Genomic DNA, 20576 nt, shown 5'->3' on the forward strand with positions numbered 1-20576 from the left:
GTGGAGCGAACTGAGTGACTGATTAGATGTTTGCATTGTAACAAAGATATCACACACACATCATATATTTGTAACTGAAAAATATTGGTACTTTTGGAAGTATTTGTGCAGCATCATGAGTCATTAAAATTGTGTGAAACGACAAAATGTAAGTAATAACTTGATGACAGGTTAGATGTTAGTAATGTAACAAAAGAATCATTCTTCACACATTTCTAACTAATAAACCTTGGTACTGTTGGAAGTATTTGATCAGTATTAGGAGCCATTAGCTGTGAGAAACGATAAAATGTGTAGGAGGAACTTGATGACAGATTAGATGCTTTCACTGTAACGTAGGAATCACATATTATACATTTACAACTAAAAAAACTCGATACTCTCTAACAGTCATAAGAAATCTTCCCAATTGAAAGTCTGCAGTTACCTGTTATTGTGGAAAGAGTAAAATAATGATGGAAAGTAATTGCAGAAATATCGTGACCTTTCTTAACTAAATAAATGTAAAATGATTTATGGTTAATAAGCTTTGTTCAAATCTTCGAAACAACAGTAACCGTTAGCAAGCTTGCCTGGTGATAGCCAGATATTAGTTTTCTTTAATTTTGTGTATTATTTATTGTAATATGAGAAACATTTTTTAAAATAAAAGTACTCAAAATTCGGTTAATCATTTGTCTTAAGCCTATACATTAGAAATATATCAGCCCTTCGATTTTGAAGACACTATTGAATGGATTATTCCAGTCATTGCCAGGACAACGTCTGATGAAAAGTTACACTCGTTGCTAAGGTAGTTTCCGTATCCTCGAATTGAAGATTCAACCTGGTAAGTCGAATAAAATATTTTATTTCGTTTCATATACGCGTAAATAGTCACATTGCTTCATAGCTACGTAAGAGAGACAATTGTCTAACCCGTTTTATAGATTTATTTCACCGATACTTCACGAAAATATTTTATTGCGTTTTCTTCTTTAATAACTGTTGCATACGCGAAGAAACCCGATAAATTGTGAAGAATGGATTTCTATAAATGGAATGTGATAAAGACAACTATCCAGAAAGTGGTAACATGTTTACCATTTTGAAGGACAAAAGACAATAAGAACAAGAAAGGATGGTTGACAGTGGCATAAATGGAATTCCATCTTTTCAAAGGTCACCCAAACACAATGAATTGAAAAAAAAATCCGATAACAAAAGCAGCGGATATTTACTGGACATGCAGAATACGACCTTGGAGATTTATATGATGAAAAAAAGTATGCTGATAGTTAAAAATTGTATGAAAAAATAATGAGAGGTTAATGCGTATCAAAGAGTACTTAATTAGCCACAAAACTATGCAAGGTTCTGTCGCAGGAAATGCATACCCGCACGTCAATACTGTTGTTTTGATATTACATCATAATCGAAATTTTTACTCGCTTCTCAGCTAAGCTATCTTGTTTAGCAATTAATATTTTATTGAAATGCATGTTAAAGAATGGGAAAAAATATTTAAAATATTTTCTGAGTGGTAAATTGTTCGTTTTTCAATAGAAGATCAGAGGGGAAAACGGTGTGTGTAGAGTGCGCAAAAAAATAAATGGACCACCTTGAATAACTTTTGATCTAATGACCGGATCTTCTTGTTCCAAGACTGAATAGCAATAGTTCGAGCAGATGGCCTCAAATGTCCTAGTTAGTTGGTGCCGACGATATTTTAAGTTACAAAATCAAACACCAAACCGTTCTTTTTCAGAATAAATATATGTACATTTCTTTCAACGGATACGAATTTCTGACCCCCAAAATATAGGGGTTAGCCCCAATCTGGGAAATATGGTTCTCATAGTTTGGTCAAGGGAACGGATCAAAGTTTCGAACCTTTTACTTTTTGCCATATCTAGAGAAATTTTTAAGCGAGTTGAAAAAATTTTTTAAACTTGTTTATTCAAAGATTACTCCAATAAAATAGCTTTTAGAAAGTATTTATTTTAATTTTATTTTACTTAATAATAGTCTAAAAAATTTTGAACTGTAAGGTATACTATTTTTTGCATATTTTCAAAGAACGTAATTTCGTTTCTCAAAGAGCAAACTCTGAGCGAAATCGGTCGAATAGTTGCTGAGAAATCGAGTTTTAAAAAAGTAGCTTTTTAAAAATTTGATTTCTCAGATCAGTTTATTGTTTTTTTTATTATTTATTTATTGCGCACTACTCTTGAGTGCTAATTCTCAGATTAACGAATTTCAAGATTTAAGAATTTTAAGGAGCATGCATTCGATAGAAACAGTAAAAATAAAAAAATATGCGCAAATGTCACACAATTTATTTACATCCCCCCAAAATTTCCAAACAAAATTTGCAATTTTTGATGTTGAGAAAAAATAAAATTTGAAAATCAGGTTGGACAAGAATCGTTTTTTCCTCAAAATTTCACCCCAATCCCCACCTCACTAGTATTCCAATCATCTTCTTCACTACACTTTAGTATTTCAACGCGTGGGCAGAAACCTTTTATTCCCCGAACACGATCCCTCTTCACTGTGTAATAACTCTCGGAGAAAACACATTTTCCATTTCATTGATTTTTAAAAATTCAGTAATTCTTGAAATGCACAAGATGGTGGTCCAGGCGTCATTTTTGTGAAAAATGGATATTAACCGTTCTTCTCCCTGAATCTTTAATTTTGTTACATACACTTTGATTGAAATATTCGTCATGCTTTTATTTCCTTAACTATCCTTAATAAATATTTTTCATAGCCACCTAAGATATATTTTTATTATTGGACACCTAATATGATTGACCTCCCTTAATGTATATTTTAATGACCATCTTTAATATACATTTTTAATGACTCTCCCTTTGTATATGAGTGACCACCCGTGATATGTATTTTTAAACCCCTTGTACGAAATGAGGGTGGAAAAAAAAAGATTCGTAAAATAATATTTTTGCTGCCCCTTATGTGAGTTTTAGTTTCATATGCTTTTGCAAAAATATTATTTTCTACGAAAAACAAGAACAATTTATACTTTTTGTGTTATTAAAATCTAAAGGCTAGCAGCAATGAAGAAGACGGGAAGTGAAAACATCAAAAACCTGTTTTATTGTCGTAAGTTTTGAGAAGACGTTACTAGAAGCACCTTAAATTTTCATCAGTTAATCAAACTGGTTTTGTTGTTTTTCATTTTAATTTCTTCACTACATTCTAAAAAATTACCGTTAATTTCGCGGAGTTGGCTGTTAATTCATTCTTCAGCAAAATTAACACTTTGAGTCGACTAACTTCCTTTAGTCTTAAACAACGTGAAGGCCCCAACTGAAGGTCACTTTAAAGAACAAATTCTTAATTTTCGGTCAATTAACGCATATCTCACGTGAAAAAAAAATTACTGACATATCTGTACTATTGGAGACAGACCTGTAGCTTTACGGGCATAAATTTATTTTTACGGTGCGTTATGAATACTTTTTGTTGGTCACTGACCGTAATCTAGTGGTAGAAGTTTTTGCAGGGTGTGATTTGACAGGTTTCGATATCTGTTTTTTCTTTTCTTAATTATAAATGTAAACTATTACATAAAAAAATTTATGTAAGTAACCGAATATGTTTATAAAACATATTCAAATTTACAAAACTTTTAAATTGCACGTAGAAGCATAATGCTAGATATGAATCAAAAAAATATTTACCTTAGCATTTTGTTGCGTAGCCGATGTGACATCACCATTGTCCAAACGGAATCTAGACTCGCCTAAAAGAAAAATACACAAACTTTTCGTCAAATAAATGGAAATGAAATAAAAGCTAAGAATAAACATTTTTGATCAATACTAAATATGCATCATGAGCTAACTTTATATTATTATTAATACTTTACTGTTATAATATTATTATAAATAAATTTCTATGTAAGTTATCTTCCAAACAAAATGCATTTTCAGAATACGTGATAAAACATGTTCTCTTAACCATTTCTACTTTATTTTGATTCGGCTACTACATTCAATAACTCCACTTTAAAATTACTACTCAACTTTAATTTACTATTCTTACAAGTACTCCACTTTAATTATAACAACTTAGAAGTACTTCACTTTAATTTTTCGACTCACCGACCAGGTGACCGAGTGGTCAGCGTGCCTGACTGCGGAGCCGATGGTTGTGGGTTTGAATCCCGCTCAGGGCATGATGTTTCTTTCTCTCTGTGTTCTATGTCCTTTCTCCTTTGTGTGAATGTGAACCGCCCCATAAACGGGTTTGTGGTTGTGTGACGTGGGCGGACGCTGCTCCAAGGCGTAGCTTCGCCACAGGTGCCCACTGGGTAACGAGAAGAAAGTAGCAGTTCCACCCCCGCCCCCCCATGAATGGGACAATGCAACCCAAGTGCCCGCCATTAAAAAAAAAAATTCTTCTTAAATTACTATTTAGCATTAATTCTATTACTACTTTCTTTTAATAAACTTAAATTTTGCTATTCCATATTTTCCTACTACTTTAGACCAAAAGTAACATTTTTGTTTTTAAATCTTATACTTCATAATTAAATCCATTTTCTATCGATTTTAGAAGAAATGTGCCTTTTTTAATTCAGGGACATTAAAAAGAAGTTCTTTATGCCGCTCTTTTACATAACTATATATTTTGACTAACGAATTTTTCACGAAAAGAACGTTTTTTTTTCTAATATTCCTAACTTTGATATATGATTATGATAAAAATTTATTCGATAAGAAATTCAAAAAAAATAATGATAATATATATTTAATGCAGACTAAATTATGGCTCTAATGAGAGATACTGTTTTGGGCTAATATTTGATTGTGCATTGGTTGAAGTAAGGTATTATTTGAGACTAATGCTATAGTATAAGTGATTCTAATGCGAGGTACTGTTTGGGGTTATAGCTAAACTGTGCACAGGCCTAGTGCGAGATACCATTTGGGATTAAAGTTAGACTGTATATGATCTAATATCGTTTGAGCCGCGAATGGCTCAGGAGATAGAGCGTTCGCCTTCCAATGAGGTGAACCGGGTTCGAATTTCAGCCATAGCTTGTCGATACGAATTCCGCATCTGTGTTGCACCGACCACAGTGTTTTGTTGTTTTTGTCACTTACCAACGACAGCAAGCCTGCTTGGGAAACCAAGGGAATGTAAAGCAGAGGGCTTGTTTCTTGTTTTTCAGTGGCGCCATCTATGGCACCAGTAACCACTAAATACACAGGGTTTCACCGGCCGGGAAGTGAAACCCTTTGTACTCCCGTTCTCACGAACACGATTCCTACGTCCTGCCAACCAATCTATCTTGGTCTTGGGTCTAATTAGTGCATTGGGATTATATAAGACTAGTCTTTTTTAAAATTTTATTTTTAAAAAATTTAATATTTCGTACTTTTTTTTGTACTTGTAAAATTAAATACTTTTCTTTCGAAACCGAAATCAAATGCTTTAAAAGCTCTTAGTAAATATTTGAAAAGAGTAAAACTAATGCTGGGAAAAAATCATTTTTCTAAGTATTGTCTCTGTTCAGAAAAGGCTTCTTGAAAATGAACTTTTTATATCGTCTGCTGTATAAGGTGACCCCCTTTACTTCTATTTCAACTCATTTATTAAATCAGGTAAGTATTTCATCATTGAAAGGAAAGGAAGGAAAAAGTGAAATGAACAACGCTGTCTATCAAATGTTCTTAAATTGACCATGAAGCCTATTCTCTCTTAAAAAGTTGTCCTTTTTTCACTACCAGCATTAAGCCTGTTTTTTGAAGGCTCTGTTGTTACATAAAATGACTCAGTTTTGATAAGCTACTCTCATAACTAGTGAGAAATCAGGATTAGCCTAGCTTTAGGCAGCGTCCTCTACGCTAATTCTCAAAATGGCGTAAAACGTCTACTTGAAGAACAGTCACAGTTTTGTGAAAATGAAAAGTGTTCATGATCAAATTTTATAATGTATGAAAAGTTACTCTAACAATGCATTGAGCAGTGGTGGCTCTGGGAATAGAGCGTTTGGCTTCCAACGAGGTGGACCCGGTTCTTATCCCAGCGATGGCTGGTCGATACGAATTCCGCACCCGGTTTGCACCGACCACAATTCTGACGTATATCCTCAGTGGTAGACGGATAATGGGTTAGAGCAATACCTCCTAGAAAAGAGAAGGCCTCAGCACGGGTTACCATAAACAAGAAATTTGATCCTTTAGTAGTCCAAACGTGGACACCTTCGTCATAACCACCACTGCGCAGCTTAGTAGTCCGAACGTAGTGACATCTCTCTTAATTTTCATCCACTGCGCAGTTTATGATCGTTACGTCGGACTACTAACCAAGTCCGTGCTGAGATATTCTTTCTTCTAGGAGGTGTTGGTTAGAGTCCCTTTGCCGTCTGGCTAACTGTGGGGAGTTTTCGAGGTTTCCCTCTCCATTCTTCTAGGAGGTGTTGGTTAGCGTCCCTTTGCCTTCAGGCTAACTGTGGGAAGTTTTCGTGGTTTCCCTCTCCATGTAACGCAAATACGGGTTAGTTATATCGAAAAGTCTTCTACGAAGGCAAATTTCTCCCAATACTTGATCCAGGAACGCCCCTGTTTCCTTGATTGGGTTCAAAATTACAAGCCTACGGAGTTGAACGTTAGTGGTCGTAAACCCAAAATTGGGTCGACTGTTATAGAATCTATGAAATTTAACAATGCATTATAATAAGAATGCATTGTGCATTTAGAATTTTACAAAAATGGAAAAGTAATCTTTGATTTTGATAGTTTTTATCAAGGGCGAAAATTCGACGTTCTTTAAAATGGTTAATAACTCTTAAAATATTCAAGTTATTTACCCGTTCTAAAACCCAGATAATTCTTTAAGTCAAGATATTATTGATAGCTGAAAGTTATTGCTTTACCCTAAGTGTAAGGCTCTTAAATTATTGCTTTCTTTAGAAAGAATTTCGAAAAACATTGTTTACTGAATTTTATGACGATAAAAATTGACTGTTTTTTCAACGCAATTCACATTAGCCCAATTCTTTTGAGTTTGCATATTAGATACAAATTACACTGCATAAGTAATAATTATTTTAGTTGTTATCAGATGAATCAGTCTAGTCACCTATCTATTTAACAATAATTCAATCAGGTTATTAAATTCGTAGATTAACAATCAAGTCAAACGATATCATTTCAAACCGGAACATTTTTAACATTATTTCTCTCTTATAAATAAGAATTAAAGCGATCATTGCTCTTTTAATTGTCAAAAACAATAATTATGTATGTCAATAACCAACTATTATTAAATGTTAGTTTCGAAACACCATTGTGTGCGTTTCAATTTATTAGACTATTAAGTAATGAATAATGCAATTTAAACTAGATATTTCATTTCTTTTCTTAACTTCAACCGTTTTGTTATCAACTTATCCTAAATAGTTTGGTTATAGGTATTGATTATGTTAATAACAGTCAGTAAACATTTGAGTCATATAAAAATTTAAGTAAAATGGAGTCGGAATGAAAGAAAATCACCCGAAGAAGTATTTTGTACTTATTTAAAGTAAAAATAAAAGAAATTAAATTGAAATTGATAAATTAAATCGACCAATTAAAACAAATCTGATTAAATCACTTATGATGAAACACATAATTTTCTAACATTTTAATGAAAAGCTTTGCTAGAAAGAAAAATAATTGCAGTTTTGATTCATTATTGTCGTGAACTAAAAAACTATGCTATTTATGAAGAATGAATATTTATGATTAATTAAGGATGCTTAGAAGCGAGCTTTTAGCTCGCATCTCTCACCAACACCCAATATTATTTTACAGTCAGTTTTTTTTTTATATTTTTCAACAATTTATAGTTGCAACAAAATTAAAAATTAGTCAATTAAAATAACCGGTACATTTCCATTTCGGATGGTCGTAAGAAACCAACTGCTACAGTATCTATATCTTCTGTGTTAGGCAGATCATGGGTTAGAGTCCCCTTGCCGTGAGGCTAACCATGGGATGTTTTCGTGGTTTTTCTCTCCATGTAACGTAAATGAGGGTAAATTTCTCCCAATACTTAATCCAGGAGTTCCCTTGTCTTCTGGTTTGGGTTCAAAATTACAAGGCAACGGAGTTGAACATTAGTAGTCGTAAACCCAAAAATTAGGTAGGCTCTTCAACGACTGTTAGGTTATAAAATAATGTTTGAATGATTGATGTTTAATGTTTGATTTTTTCTTTATAATAATAGTCTTAAAACTAACTTTAATGTCACACAGTTGAATTAACAAGTCTGGGGATGTATTCAGTCTATTTTGGAATTTTTTTCTGAAGAATACATTATCTGAAATAAGTAAATTACGATTTTTGAAAAATGACTGTTATGAACGTTGTGATTAGTTATAAAAGTATAATTCTTTATTCTAAGATTCAGTTATAATTTTTTTATAAATGCTTTGAATAATTTAATAGATATTGTTATTAAAATGTATTTAAAAAAAAGACTACACCATTTTTTTACATTGGAATTATATTTAAATAATTTTTTTTCGAAAAAAAAAAAAACAGAAATATTAAAAATAATCTTTGGATTACTGATTTATTATCAATGTAATTATAGGTTTCAAAAATACTAGTAAAACAATTTTTAACTCTCAGAACGCTTGTGACTATACTATGGAACCCTAAGGTTCCACGGAACATTCTTTTAAAACTGCTGAATTAGAAAGCATGTATTTCGTTGTGCAATTAGTGTGATGAAGAACAATTTTTGCAATGTGGCAACACAATAATTTTGACACAAAAATGCTACCTTTTCCCCCCATTTGGATGAATGCCAAGCTTGTCAATAATTGCGACAAAGTAGTAAAGAATGAAGGTGAAAAAAAATTCTCAAGATGTCGTAAGTAGCAAAAAAGAATGAATAGAATGTCACAAAAACCCTTGATGACGTAGGAATTTTTTAATGAGCAATTTCTTTTAAAACAAGATAGACAGTTTCCTTTTTTTCTCGTATTTCCTACAATTGTCACCAGAAATTAAAAAAAAAGTCTGCAGAACATAATACGTAATTGTATAATTCGAATTTGAATTGTCATTATCGGTTCTTTTTGTGTATAAGAATCAGGCATAAGTATTCGAAATACTCAATGGAAACTGCATGTAAATATGTTCTCTATGACGCGTAACATGTCGGAGCAGTTCTGGAACGGTTGGAAGCATGTTTACATGGGAACGATAGGGGAGAGTGGGGTCAATTGTAACATTTTTTACTTAACTATTTTTAACTAACAAAAAATCCAATACATTTAGTTTAGATTTGGCTCCTAACTTTTTTAAAAATTGTTGTAATGTTCATATTTGGTTCTTTGGCTAATAAGTTTGCCGACCGCTGGCCTAGACTGACGCGCGGGAATATATGTGCTTTTCTTAAACTCTGGTAAAATTGTACGCTTCGTGTTATTGTAGGGTAACGAAATTTAATAAAATCTTTTACTTTAATCATATTAGTGTTAAACAATATTTATTTTATCTATTACAATCGTTTTCAGTTTATTATTTACATAAAATATGCCATAATCCATATAACAATATTTGTCGAAAAAAGAGGTTGTTTAATATTTTTTTAAACTATGATAGCGCTCGAAACAGTCACCTTTGTGTAGTGGGACGTTGCAGTATTTACAAGCGAAACCTGTTCTGCTTAGTTTTTTTTTACTTGCACAAACTCTGCATTGTCGTAGGGGTTTTTTACATTGACCGCTGGTCACTATATTTACTAGTTTATGCTTCCCGAAATTTGCGAGTCTTCCGGGATGATCAAATCGGGATGTGGTTCTTGTGGGTTCGGAATTAGGTAGATCCTTACCTTGTTCTTCAGTTTCGCAGTCTTCTATCAATGAAAGTGCCGCTTTGTGCAGAAAATGTTCATATGTAATCTTCTGTCCGTTCAGAGTTGTATATACTTTAAAGGAGTTAAAAAGTGCACAATTGATGAAGAACATTACGACACGTTTCGTCCATTTTTTTGTTTTCCTAAAAATGGAGTAATAGGACAGATATTGATCTGCGCGATCTACGCCCTTCATATATTTATTATAATCTATTATTGAAATAGGCTTCTGTATGGGGCAATGTGATGTCCTGCTTCTGTTTCTAGATTCCACCATTTGTGCAGAATGTATTGTCGATATCATGTTTACATTTCTTTTGCCATTATTCCATACTTGTAATAAAATATTGCCATTTCTAAGAAATTGATGTTGGCCTCTTGAAAGCTTGACCGTTCGAAGTATTTGAGGAAGACCTCTGTTCTTTCGAATCGTCCCGCACAATCGCAATTTATTTTTAAAAAAAATTTTAGCTATGTTGACACTATTGTAATAATTATCTTGATATATATGATGCCACATGTTCTTATACGGTCCAATGACCGATAATACTGTCTCTTCTAATTTTTTTCCATCAGCGGCATACACACAAAAGTTGGATACGTGTCCTGTACGAGCTTCAGACAGCACTCTAACCAGTATTACATATTTTGTAATTTTTGCCGGATTATATGTTTTGATTGACAGTCTACCTCTCCACGGAATTACGCATTCATCTAGAGACAATTGTTGATCTGGTTTATATACGTTGTTAAATTTTTCCTTGAAATAATCAATGACAGGCTGGACCTTCACCAGCCTATGCGAATTGGGAGAAATATCGTTATTATTACAAAAATGCCAGCTTTGCATTATTTGTAAAAATCTGTTCCTGCTCATAACCTTCGAGAAGAACGGCGTTTCTATAGATGGGTCTGTAGACCAATAATCGTAGAGAATGTCCTTCTTTACTTGTCCCATGAGAATGATCAGGCCCAAAAATTTCTTCATTTCAGTCACCGTGACGTCTTTCCATTTTTTCGTTTTTGATGTAATTCTATATTTTTCCACAATTTGATAATGATATCTATTAGACTCCCTCACGAAGTGCTCAATCAGGTCACTTCCAATGAATAAATTCACAATATCCATTACGCTTTCAGAGGAACTTGGCATAATTTTTACGCCAGAGCTGCCTTCGAAAGGTTCCAAAATTATACTCTTGTCGTTCGTTGACCATGTATCATTGTTGTCTTCAACATTATTATTCATGTCCTCGTCTTCTGAATCACTGTATATCAGTGGTACAGGACGTCGCTTTCGAATGACTATACTACTGCTATCACTTTCGTCATCAGAACTACTTGCTGAACGGCAGTCAAGACAATCTGACAGGTCGTCGAGATAACACTCGCCGAGACTATCCTTTCCATTCATTTCTAAGGGCTAAAGGAACTGCCTGCTTGACTGGTTGAGAACCGCTGGCTGACTGCGCTGCTTGGAGAACTGCTGGTGGGCTTTTATCCCCGTTCAAGGCTGGGAATTTGCATAATACAACCTTCATATCGATGAAAAAATCCCGACTTTCCTCGCAGGAAAATCTAGTCGCACCCAGCTGCACGATGAAAAATCCCGACTCTTTTCGCAGGAAAATCTGGTCGCACCCAGCTGCACTCGAGAAAACGACAGCTGACTTTTTTTTCAGGGCATGCTGAATTGGTGGAAAACGTAGTCACCACAGATCGGTCAAAAGTCGATTAATCGACGACCGGTCGGTAAGCGCTGGGAACAAAACGTCGATTAATCGACGGCCGGTTGGTAAGCGCTGGGGAGCAAACGTCGAATAATCGACGGCCGGTCGGTATGCGCTGAGAACAAAACGTCGATTAATCGACGGCCGGTCGGTATGCGCTGAGAACAAAACGTCGATTAATCGACGGCCGGTCGGTAAAGTGTTAATTAATGCCGACACAAAAGAAGTCTTCTGAACAAATTTAAACACTATGAAAATAAACTAAAATCACAATCTTACTACCTTTTCTTTCATGGACTTTAAGAAAGTAATCAGGTCATATTAAAACAAAGCACACACAGTACCGAAAAAAATATATTATATCACCTGTGTCTAAACAGTTGAAACAGCTGCTCAGTCACCGTGTTGTAGAATTATTACAGAGCTAATGGTGTTTAACACGGGAGAATATTTTCATAAAATCTTAGATTATTATCTCCATTATAGAACATAGAAACGCATTGGCACAAAATCGTTTTCTATTGTTGTAGGCAGATTCTTATTAGCCAGAAAATCACATGTTATGATCCAGTTTCATCGAAAGAAAATTTAAATTTTTTAGACTGTCATCAGCATAAAATTAATAAAAATTTTTAAAATATCGTTTGCCCGTAAAATGTTTCTTTATCCCTAGTTTAAAGTAATTTACCTGTAACATTTATTTATCATCCTTTTCCAGAATACTCAACTAAAATATATTGCTCTTTATATTTTTAAGAGGCTTTGTGTTTCTTTATTATAAAGTAATACTGTTATGCAATCTTATTATGCAACATTTTAAGGTATTTGTCCCAACCTGCAATCTACCTTACTTAACTGTTTAGTTACTTTACGGTCACCACTAAAATGTTTTCAAAAAATAATTCTTAAAAAAATATTATTTATATGTATGGTTGGATGAATGTAAACAATAACAAATTTTCCTAAGAAGGGAAGAAATTTAGAAAACTTCCGGTGTATCACTCCGCTCATGTTATGCTTACAAGGCGATGTGTGAACAGGCTCGATGTTCTAGGAAATTTTATTAACGTGATCTTTTATTAAATTTACGTTTATTATTGTTATATTATACGTTGTTATTACGTTTTATTATTGAGATTTTTTATTAAATTATTTATTATGTATAAGAGTTTTCTGTAATTTGTGAATTCTAACAGGTCGTGAGACAAAAACAAATTTAAGAAAATTAATATCACAACATGAAAAAGGTTTGCCACGTTTTGAGTGTTATCCCATATTTGGCTATAATTGAGTAAAATATCGCCAATATATATTTTTTTGGTAGCATCATAAGCATTCTTGCAAGGTCTTCCAAATACATTTGTTATTTGTTTCATTGAAAGTTAAATTAAAAGAACGCGTAATATTGTGAACACTTCAAGTATAATAATACTGCATGGCACGCTTTTCCAAGCTTAGGCGTAAAAATCAATCGGCAACAGTAACCCGGAAGTCTTACGGCTAATTTATAACCACTATAGCTAGCTTTATACGGTCAACCTTCTATTAAACAAATTATTAAATTTAGTAAAATGACATGAAAGCTATATCTAAACAAATATTTTTTCAAATTTCATCAATAACTTAGATATATATTTCCGGAATGTCATGCAACTTAGCTAGAAAAATGGAAATTATCGAAACAAAAAAAAAAGTGTAAAACAATTTTTGTGGCGCCATCTATTGATCCGTAAAGCAAATACACAGTTAAGTAAGATAGCTCGCATATTGGGACAAAACCCATTTTATAATAAAGATATTTAAATCGGCACCTCAATTTACTAAGCATTTTATAATGATTAGATGAAATAAGGTCCCGCAGTGGACTGATCGTTAAGACACGGTTCCCAGCAGATCGCCGAAGTTGTGCGGGTGGGTGACCACTTGGATCAGTGTGCGTAGGGACCGAGGGTGTGCGGTATGGGTCCTCGTTAAACTGTTCTACAGTAAAGGGCTCGACTTCGGGTGCAGGTCATCGGGCTACCGAAGCGGGGGTGCCATCCCCTCTGCAGAGGATCAAAATTGTGATGGCATGTCTTCGGATCATCCTCAGGGATGTTACCCAGACCGTCGCCAATAGCCCATTGTGCAGCTCTAGTGCGACGTAAATGAACAACAACAACAACAGATTAAATAAGTTATACTTATTTTTGTTATGACCTTAGGTCATTTATTGCATATATTGATAGCATAGTCAGTATACACAGAATGAATAATGAATATGAAAGTGTAAAATATTATTATTAATTAAATTCCCGCACTACAACTGATTTATCTCTGGCGAAGAGCAAATAGCGAGTTATTTTAATGATCAAAAATTAAATTAGAGTCAGAAAAAAAAGAACGAAATTGTAAAGGAAGTTGATGAAAAATGATAAGGTTTAAGTTTTATCCCAATAAAATCGGGAAATAAATGCGTGAAACTAAATCTGCTTTAATACAATAAAAATGTTTGTAACTTTCAATTGAATACCTTTTAATTTAGTTTTAACAATCTAAATAACGCACAGAAGCAAAAAACGGTGATAACAAAAGGTTGGCGATTGAAGCGAGAAGGAGACAAAGTTACAAAATGTAATTGTAGATGCGAGATTTTGCACACGGACTGACCTCTCTATTATATCTCATCTAGGATTCACTGGAGCCTCTCAATTATATCTCATTTGAGTGATCTAGGATTCGCTGGATTTTTTCGGAATGTTCTTCAAACCAGTCAAGAACATTGAGGCCCGATGATGCAATGCATTGCCACCCATAAGAATGTCACCGTTGTTTGGGTCCATGAATGTCTGCAAGTGGTCTCCAAGCAGCTAAGCACAATCATTTCCTGCCAGTGATCAGCGCAATCGGATCATAGAAGCCAGTCATGGCCATGAAAAAGCAGCCTATACCATTATGGGATACCACCAGATTTCATAGTACTTTGTTGACAACTCAAATCCATGCTTTCTTAGATCTGAGACACACTCGAGCTCACACATCAACTCCGACCAGCTGAAATCGTAACTCATCTGACCAAGGTACAGTTTTCCAGCCCAACAAATCTAAGACTAGATCCAATCAACGTGGGAACGAGCCCAGCTAGGTAGATAGGTACTTTAATTACGTCACACTAGAGCTCTCCAATGAGCTATTGGGACCGTTTGGGAAACATCCTTGAGGATGATCTGGAGGCATTGTGATCCTCTGCAGTGGGGATGGCTTCCCTGCTTTGGTAGCAGGACGAGCTGTGCGCGAAGTCGAACACTTAATGGTAGAACAGTTTAATGAGAACCGATACCACACACCCTCGGTCCCTAGCAGGCTGATCAAAGAGGTCATCCACCCACTTACTGACCGCAGGAAGTGATGTTTGACTTCGGTGTTCTACTGGGAACCATGTCATTAACATCAGTCCACTACTTGACCATGAGCTAAAGAGAAGAGCTAGACGTGATCTCGTTCTGTTACTAAAGCCTCTCGAGTCGGTTATCTGCTGGCGTACCGCATTACAGCCAAATTTCGCCACGATGTCCAAACGAACTCCCGTTTCACGTTTGTGGTTATTTCACTCATTGTTATTGGTTTGTTAACATCACAACACTATGCACACATTGGTGGTCACTAAGTTTAGGCGGTCGGCTACCACGTTATCCATGATAGGAGATTACGCCTGAAATTTGGCATTATCAACACACTTTTGACACTGTAGATCTAGGAATGTTAAATTCCCTCACAATTTCCGAAAAGGAATGTCTCATGCGTCTAGCTCAATTTACGATTCCATGTTTTTCTTCTATTACCATGACAGCCCTTTGTGGACCAAAGCCTTCTCTAGAACCTTACTCCCTTCTTCTCTTTTCTTTGTGATTGTTCTCCAGTTAGTAATTCTTTGGATTTTAAAATCCTCTTACACTCAGTCAAGCCATCTGATCCATTTTCCATTCCATGTTCAAAATCTGTTAATCCTCGTCTTGAATCCCTATTTACATCAGATACGTTCTCAAATGAATAATTTGAACAAAAATTAAAGTCTTTACCCGTGCACGACCCATATATACATTTTGTATGCGATACTATGTTATCTGTATATTTTTATGTTGCTATCCCATGACTTATGTCACCTCAGGGATATATATATATATATATATATATATATATATATATATATATATATATATATATATATATATATATATATATATATATAATAACAGGGCTCCAACCCTGTTATCACTGTTGTATTTAGCTTGAAATAATTGCAGTCATAAGCCATCAGACGTTCTAAACAGGTTTATTTAAATGGAGGCTGGTATTGCTAACAATTCACGTCCCCACTCCTGAAAAGGAGGGGGAGTGGACAAGACTCCGGACAATTCCGGAACAGCTTATTTGGATCACATCATGATGAAAAGGACACGCAAAACTATGCGTTCTTACGTTTTATACAAACATAGATTTGAAGTAAAAAGGCACATTCGTACATTCCTTGTAACCTTACGCATTAAGGAAAATCATTTCTGTTTCCTTATATGGAATTGAAAAAGGAAACGATTCTAAAAATGACTCTTCCTTTGAAATATAAATCTATTTATATTTCAATGGTATGTTTTCAGCCTTGATTTCCCAAAATAGAATCTCTCTACGCTTATTCTTTAACAAAGACATTTTATGAAAACGAAAGAGATTTAATTCTTTTATTAATACAAAAGTATTTACTTTTTGTATTACATCCCCCCCCCCCAAAAAAAAATTTTTGTGAGCCAAAATAAAAAATTTTAGAAAACTTTAAATTTAAAATTTTTAGGTTGGTACGACTGTTCCTTTTTCCCTACTACAAACAACATTTTTTCAATTATGTGAAGAAGAAAAAAAAACAATTATTTACAATGACAAAAATATGAAAAACATGATTATGCAATTTATCTATTTAGTAAGTAAACAGAAAGAAAAATTAAACATTTATATAACTAATCTACTAAAATTTTCAAAAATTTTTCACACAAAAATATACAACTTTTTATGGAAACGAACTGGACAACAAGTGTCATTTAATCAGAATTTAAGATTCTGTGTGGTTAAAAATATTTTTTACTTGATGAAATACAACTATTCTACTAAAAATTTTTCACACAAAAATATACAAAATTTTTATGCAAATGAACTGGACAACAAGTGTCATTTAATCAGAATTTAAGATTCTGTGTGGTTTGTGATACTTCCTAAGCTTTGATACATGTACTTTTTCAAAATTTTGTTTACTTAAATTTCTGTTTATTTATTTTGTTTTTGTAATCAGTTTCTTGGTCATTCCTTCTTTTTCCTATTTTTCCTTTTATTTTTTGTTTTTGTTACCCTTTACATATTTTTTCGTCGATATTCACCTGATAATGAACGCATCCATTAACTAGATCTATCTTCGAAACATTTGAACTTTTTGGACATTCTTTCTTTCTATTTTTTGATGTTTACTTTTACTGAAACATCCTTAACATTCATTTTTTCGATGCTTACTTTTTTGAAGCATCATTCTTTTCTTTTTTCGATGTTTACTTTTTTTGAAACATCTTTTTCACCATTTTTAACCTTAACATTTTGAGAATTCTGCTGTTTACTGTGCAAAGATAAGTTGTCACTTTTAGAATTAGCAGAGATGATCAGTCTCTTACCAAATAGAATAACAACTGGGCCGACACAATCAATAAACAAACAAAAAATCCCTGCAAGTCTACAACCCTACTAAAGCATATAGTAAATCAGTATCAAGTAAAAAAAACTTAACTGAGTTAAAAACGTGGCCTATCTTAATAAGGGAGTCTCAAAAATTTTGTTAAGTGTTAACTGTCCTTTTGTTTGGGTTTCACATTTTTTAAAATAGGAATTTTTAGTTTTGACCAAGTCCGAAAAAGTAAGAGAATTACAAATTTCTTTAAGTTTGTTTGAAAACTCTTCATTTTTAGGTTCAAAAGAAAGTTTTGAAAAATTAAATTTTTTATGTGGTTAGATCTTGAAAAATCATTAGGAAACAAAAGTTTAAAAACTTAATTTAGTTTGCCGTCACTAATTTAATTGACGTTTGAATTACATTTATATTTTTTTTTCTTCAAAAACATTTCAAAATGCACGATAGAACTAAATTGTATCATAATTTATGTAAAAAATAAATAAATAAATGAACAATAGAAATGCAATCTAATCCTTAATAATATACTATTGAATTATTCATAATAAAAAGTTTAGAGCATGGCTCAATCTTAACTTCAATAAAATATGAACAACCTACTCTCCAACGCCAACCTTCATCAATTTCGTTGAAGAGAAGAAAGAAAAAAAAAACTTTTTATATGCACGATAAATACAATACTATATCATAATTTTTTATAAAAAAAAATATATAAACACAAGAAATACAATCTAACTCTTAGTAATACTCTATTCCATTTTTCAAAATAAAATATTTAGATTACTACTCATATCCAATATTACTATAGTATTTAAGCATAACATTGAGAAAGAAAAAAAAATGAGAGAGAAAAAAATATATCTACAGTAAATCCTTTCCATTTGCCACACTTTTCTCCTTTGACCTTCATCTATTTTTCTTTGACGAGAGACACCAAACATATCATTTTTTTTTCTTCTTTCGCGCACTTAAATCGTAGCAATTCATGAATAAGATTCGCGCACATTCTTTTTTGTTTTCACAACTTGAGCACACACAACTTGAGGATCACTCGGTGTCGAATCACTACCATGGTTGATGTTTCTTCATACTTAGAGGCACTATGGAACTGTAGGGTCATCGGATGGGATACTTTCACTGGTTTCAGTACATCAGCATTTCAGGCGCGACGAGGTACAAGTAGTACGGGTGGAAATCGCCCTTCCTTCCTTCCTTCAACGTTTTTTTCACTGCCGATTTTTTTCTCTTCTTTTCCAAGGGGGGAGAAGCTTTCCGGATGGGATGAGGTTTCAAAACGGATGGGATGAGGAAAATTTCAACGTGCAGTCACAGCCGGTCCAAAGATTTCCTCAGCAAGCACCTATCCTGCCGGCTTGTAATAACAGGGCTCCAACCCTGTTATCAGTGTTGTATTTAGCTTGAAATAATTGCAGTCATAAGCCATCAGACGTTCTAAACAGGTTTATTTAAATGGAGGCTGGTATTGCTAACAATTCACGTCCCCACTCCTGAAAAGGAGGGGGAGTGGACAAGACTCCGGACAATCCCGGAACAGCTTATTTGGATCACATCATGATGAAAAGGACACGCAAAACTATGCGTTCTTACGTTTTATACCAACATAGATTTGAAGTAAAAAGGCACATTCGTACATTCCTTGTAACCTTACGCATTAAGGAAAATCATTTCTGCTTCCTTATATGGAATTGAAAAAGGGAACGATTCTAAAAATGACTCTTCCTTTGAAATATAAATCTATTTATATTTCAATGGTATGTTTTCAGCCTTGAATTCCCAAAATAGAATCTCTCTACGCTTATTCTTTAACAAAGACATTTTATGAAAACGAAAGAGATTTAATTCTTTTATTAATACAAAAGTATTTACTTTTTGTATTACATATGTACATATATATATATATATATATATATATATATATATATATATATATAATAACAGGGCTGCATCCCTGTTATCATTGTTGTATTCAGCTTTAATAATGCAGTCATAAGCCATCTAAGTAAATTATCAAAAGGTTTATTTAAAGGTAGGCTGGTGGCTATAACTTTCACATCCACTCTCCACAAGGGAGGGGGTGGATAAAACTCCGGAAGATCATACAAAGAATGCATGATACAACAAGAGTCATGCGAAAACCATCGGTCTCGCATTAAATACTAACAGAGAAAGATGTAAACCGGTTCCAGTCGTACATACCTTGTAAGTCTACGCATTATGGAAAATCCATTTAATGCTTTCTAATATGGAAGTGAAAGAGGAACAAGATTCTAAAAATAACTCCTCCTTTGAAATATGAATCTAATTATAATTCAATGGTATGTTTTCAGCCTTGAAGTCCCAAAATAGAATTTCTACACCTATTCTTTACCAAAGACATGACATTTTATGAAAACGAAAGAGTTTTAATGTTGTTATTAATACAGAAGTATTTATAATTTTTGTATAACACATATATATATATATATATATATATATATATATATATATATATATATATATATATATATATATATATATATATATATATATATATATATATATATATATATATATATATATATATATATATATATATATATATATATATATATATATATATATATATCCTTCCACCGGTGAATGTTGACAATTATAAAGTCGCTTTGGTAAATGTTCGAAATATCTACTAGATCTACTTATTTGCCACTGCCCGATATACATTTTCCCGGTATGCCCTACATCAGTGTTTTTTTAAGGTCCAGTGCCACTGCCCAGTATGCATTTAACTGGTACTCCGAACACTGATGTTTCTCCTAATTTATCCTCAGCAGATATCGAACAAATATAATAATATCAACGAATAAATTATTATCAAATAGGATATAACGAATATTTCGGACATTCACCAGTGAAATTCGACATTCTATTGACTTCGGTCATATTTGCGGGTGCGCATATATATTTGCACACCCGCTATTGATGACTGGTCAACACCCTGTGTAATTTCTATGGACAGCCCATGTTGTAGTCGAATGGTGGCAAAACAACAACCATTGTACAAACTGCAAGAATCATGTTTTAATCCCTTTGGGCACACTTAACATTAATAATACATCCACACCCTTTCCAAAAGAGAACATTTTCAGAATGGAAGAACTGTGTAATTTGTTGTTGCCGTTGATTTGTTTTTAATGGGACGTCTAACACGTAATTGTCCTCCAAGCCAAAGAATGCACTTTCCCTCCGGTGAGTTTATAACGAAGCATGATTAAGAA

General features: G+C 33.4%; 1 protein-coding gene across 1 annotated transcript in view; it reads right to left on the reverse strand.

Moving 5' to 3' along the window:
- The window catches only part of LOC107442137 (uncharacterized), a 136748-nt gene that overhangs the window by 30140 nt on the left and 86032 nt on the right, over positions 1–20576 (reverse strand). Inside the window, exon 3 of the mRNA XM_043047815.3 lies at positions 3690–3751. Within this exon, the coding sequence (XP_042903749.2) occupies positions 3690–3751 (62 nt within the window). The remainder of the gene's footprint in view (positions 1–3689; positions 3752–20576) is intronic.

This window comes from Parasteatoda tepidariorum, chromosome 9, assembly GCF_982258835.1.
Source record: "Parasteatoda tepidariorum strain Cologne lab strain chromosome 9, Ptep-v5.0, whole genome shotgun sequence".
NCBI classification, from domain to species: domain Eukaryota; kingdom Metazoa; phylum Arthropoda; class Arachnida; order Araneae; family Theridiidae; genus Parasteatoda; species Parasteatoda tepidariorum.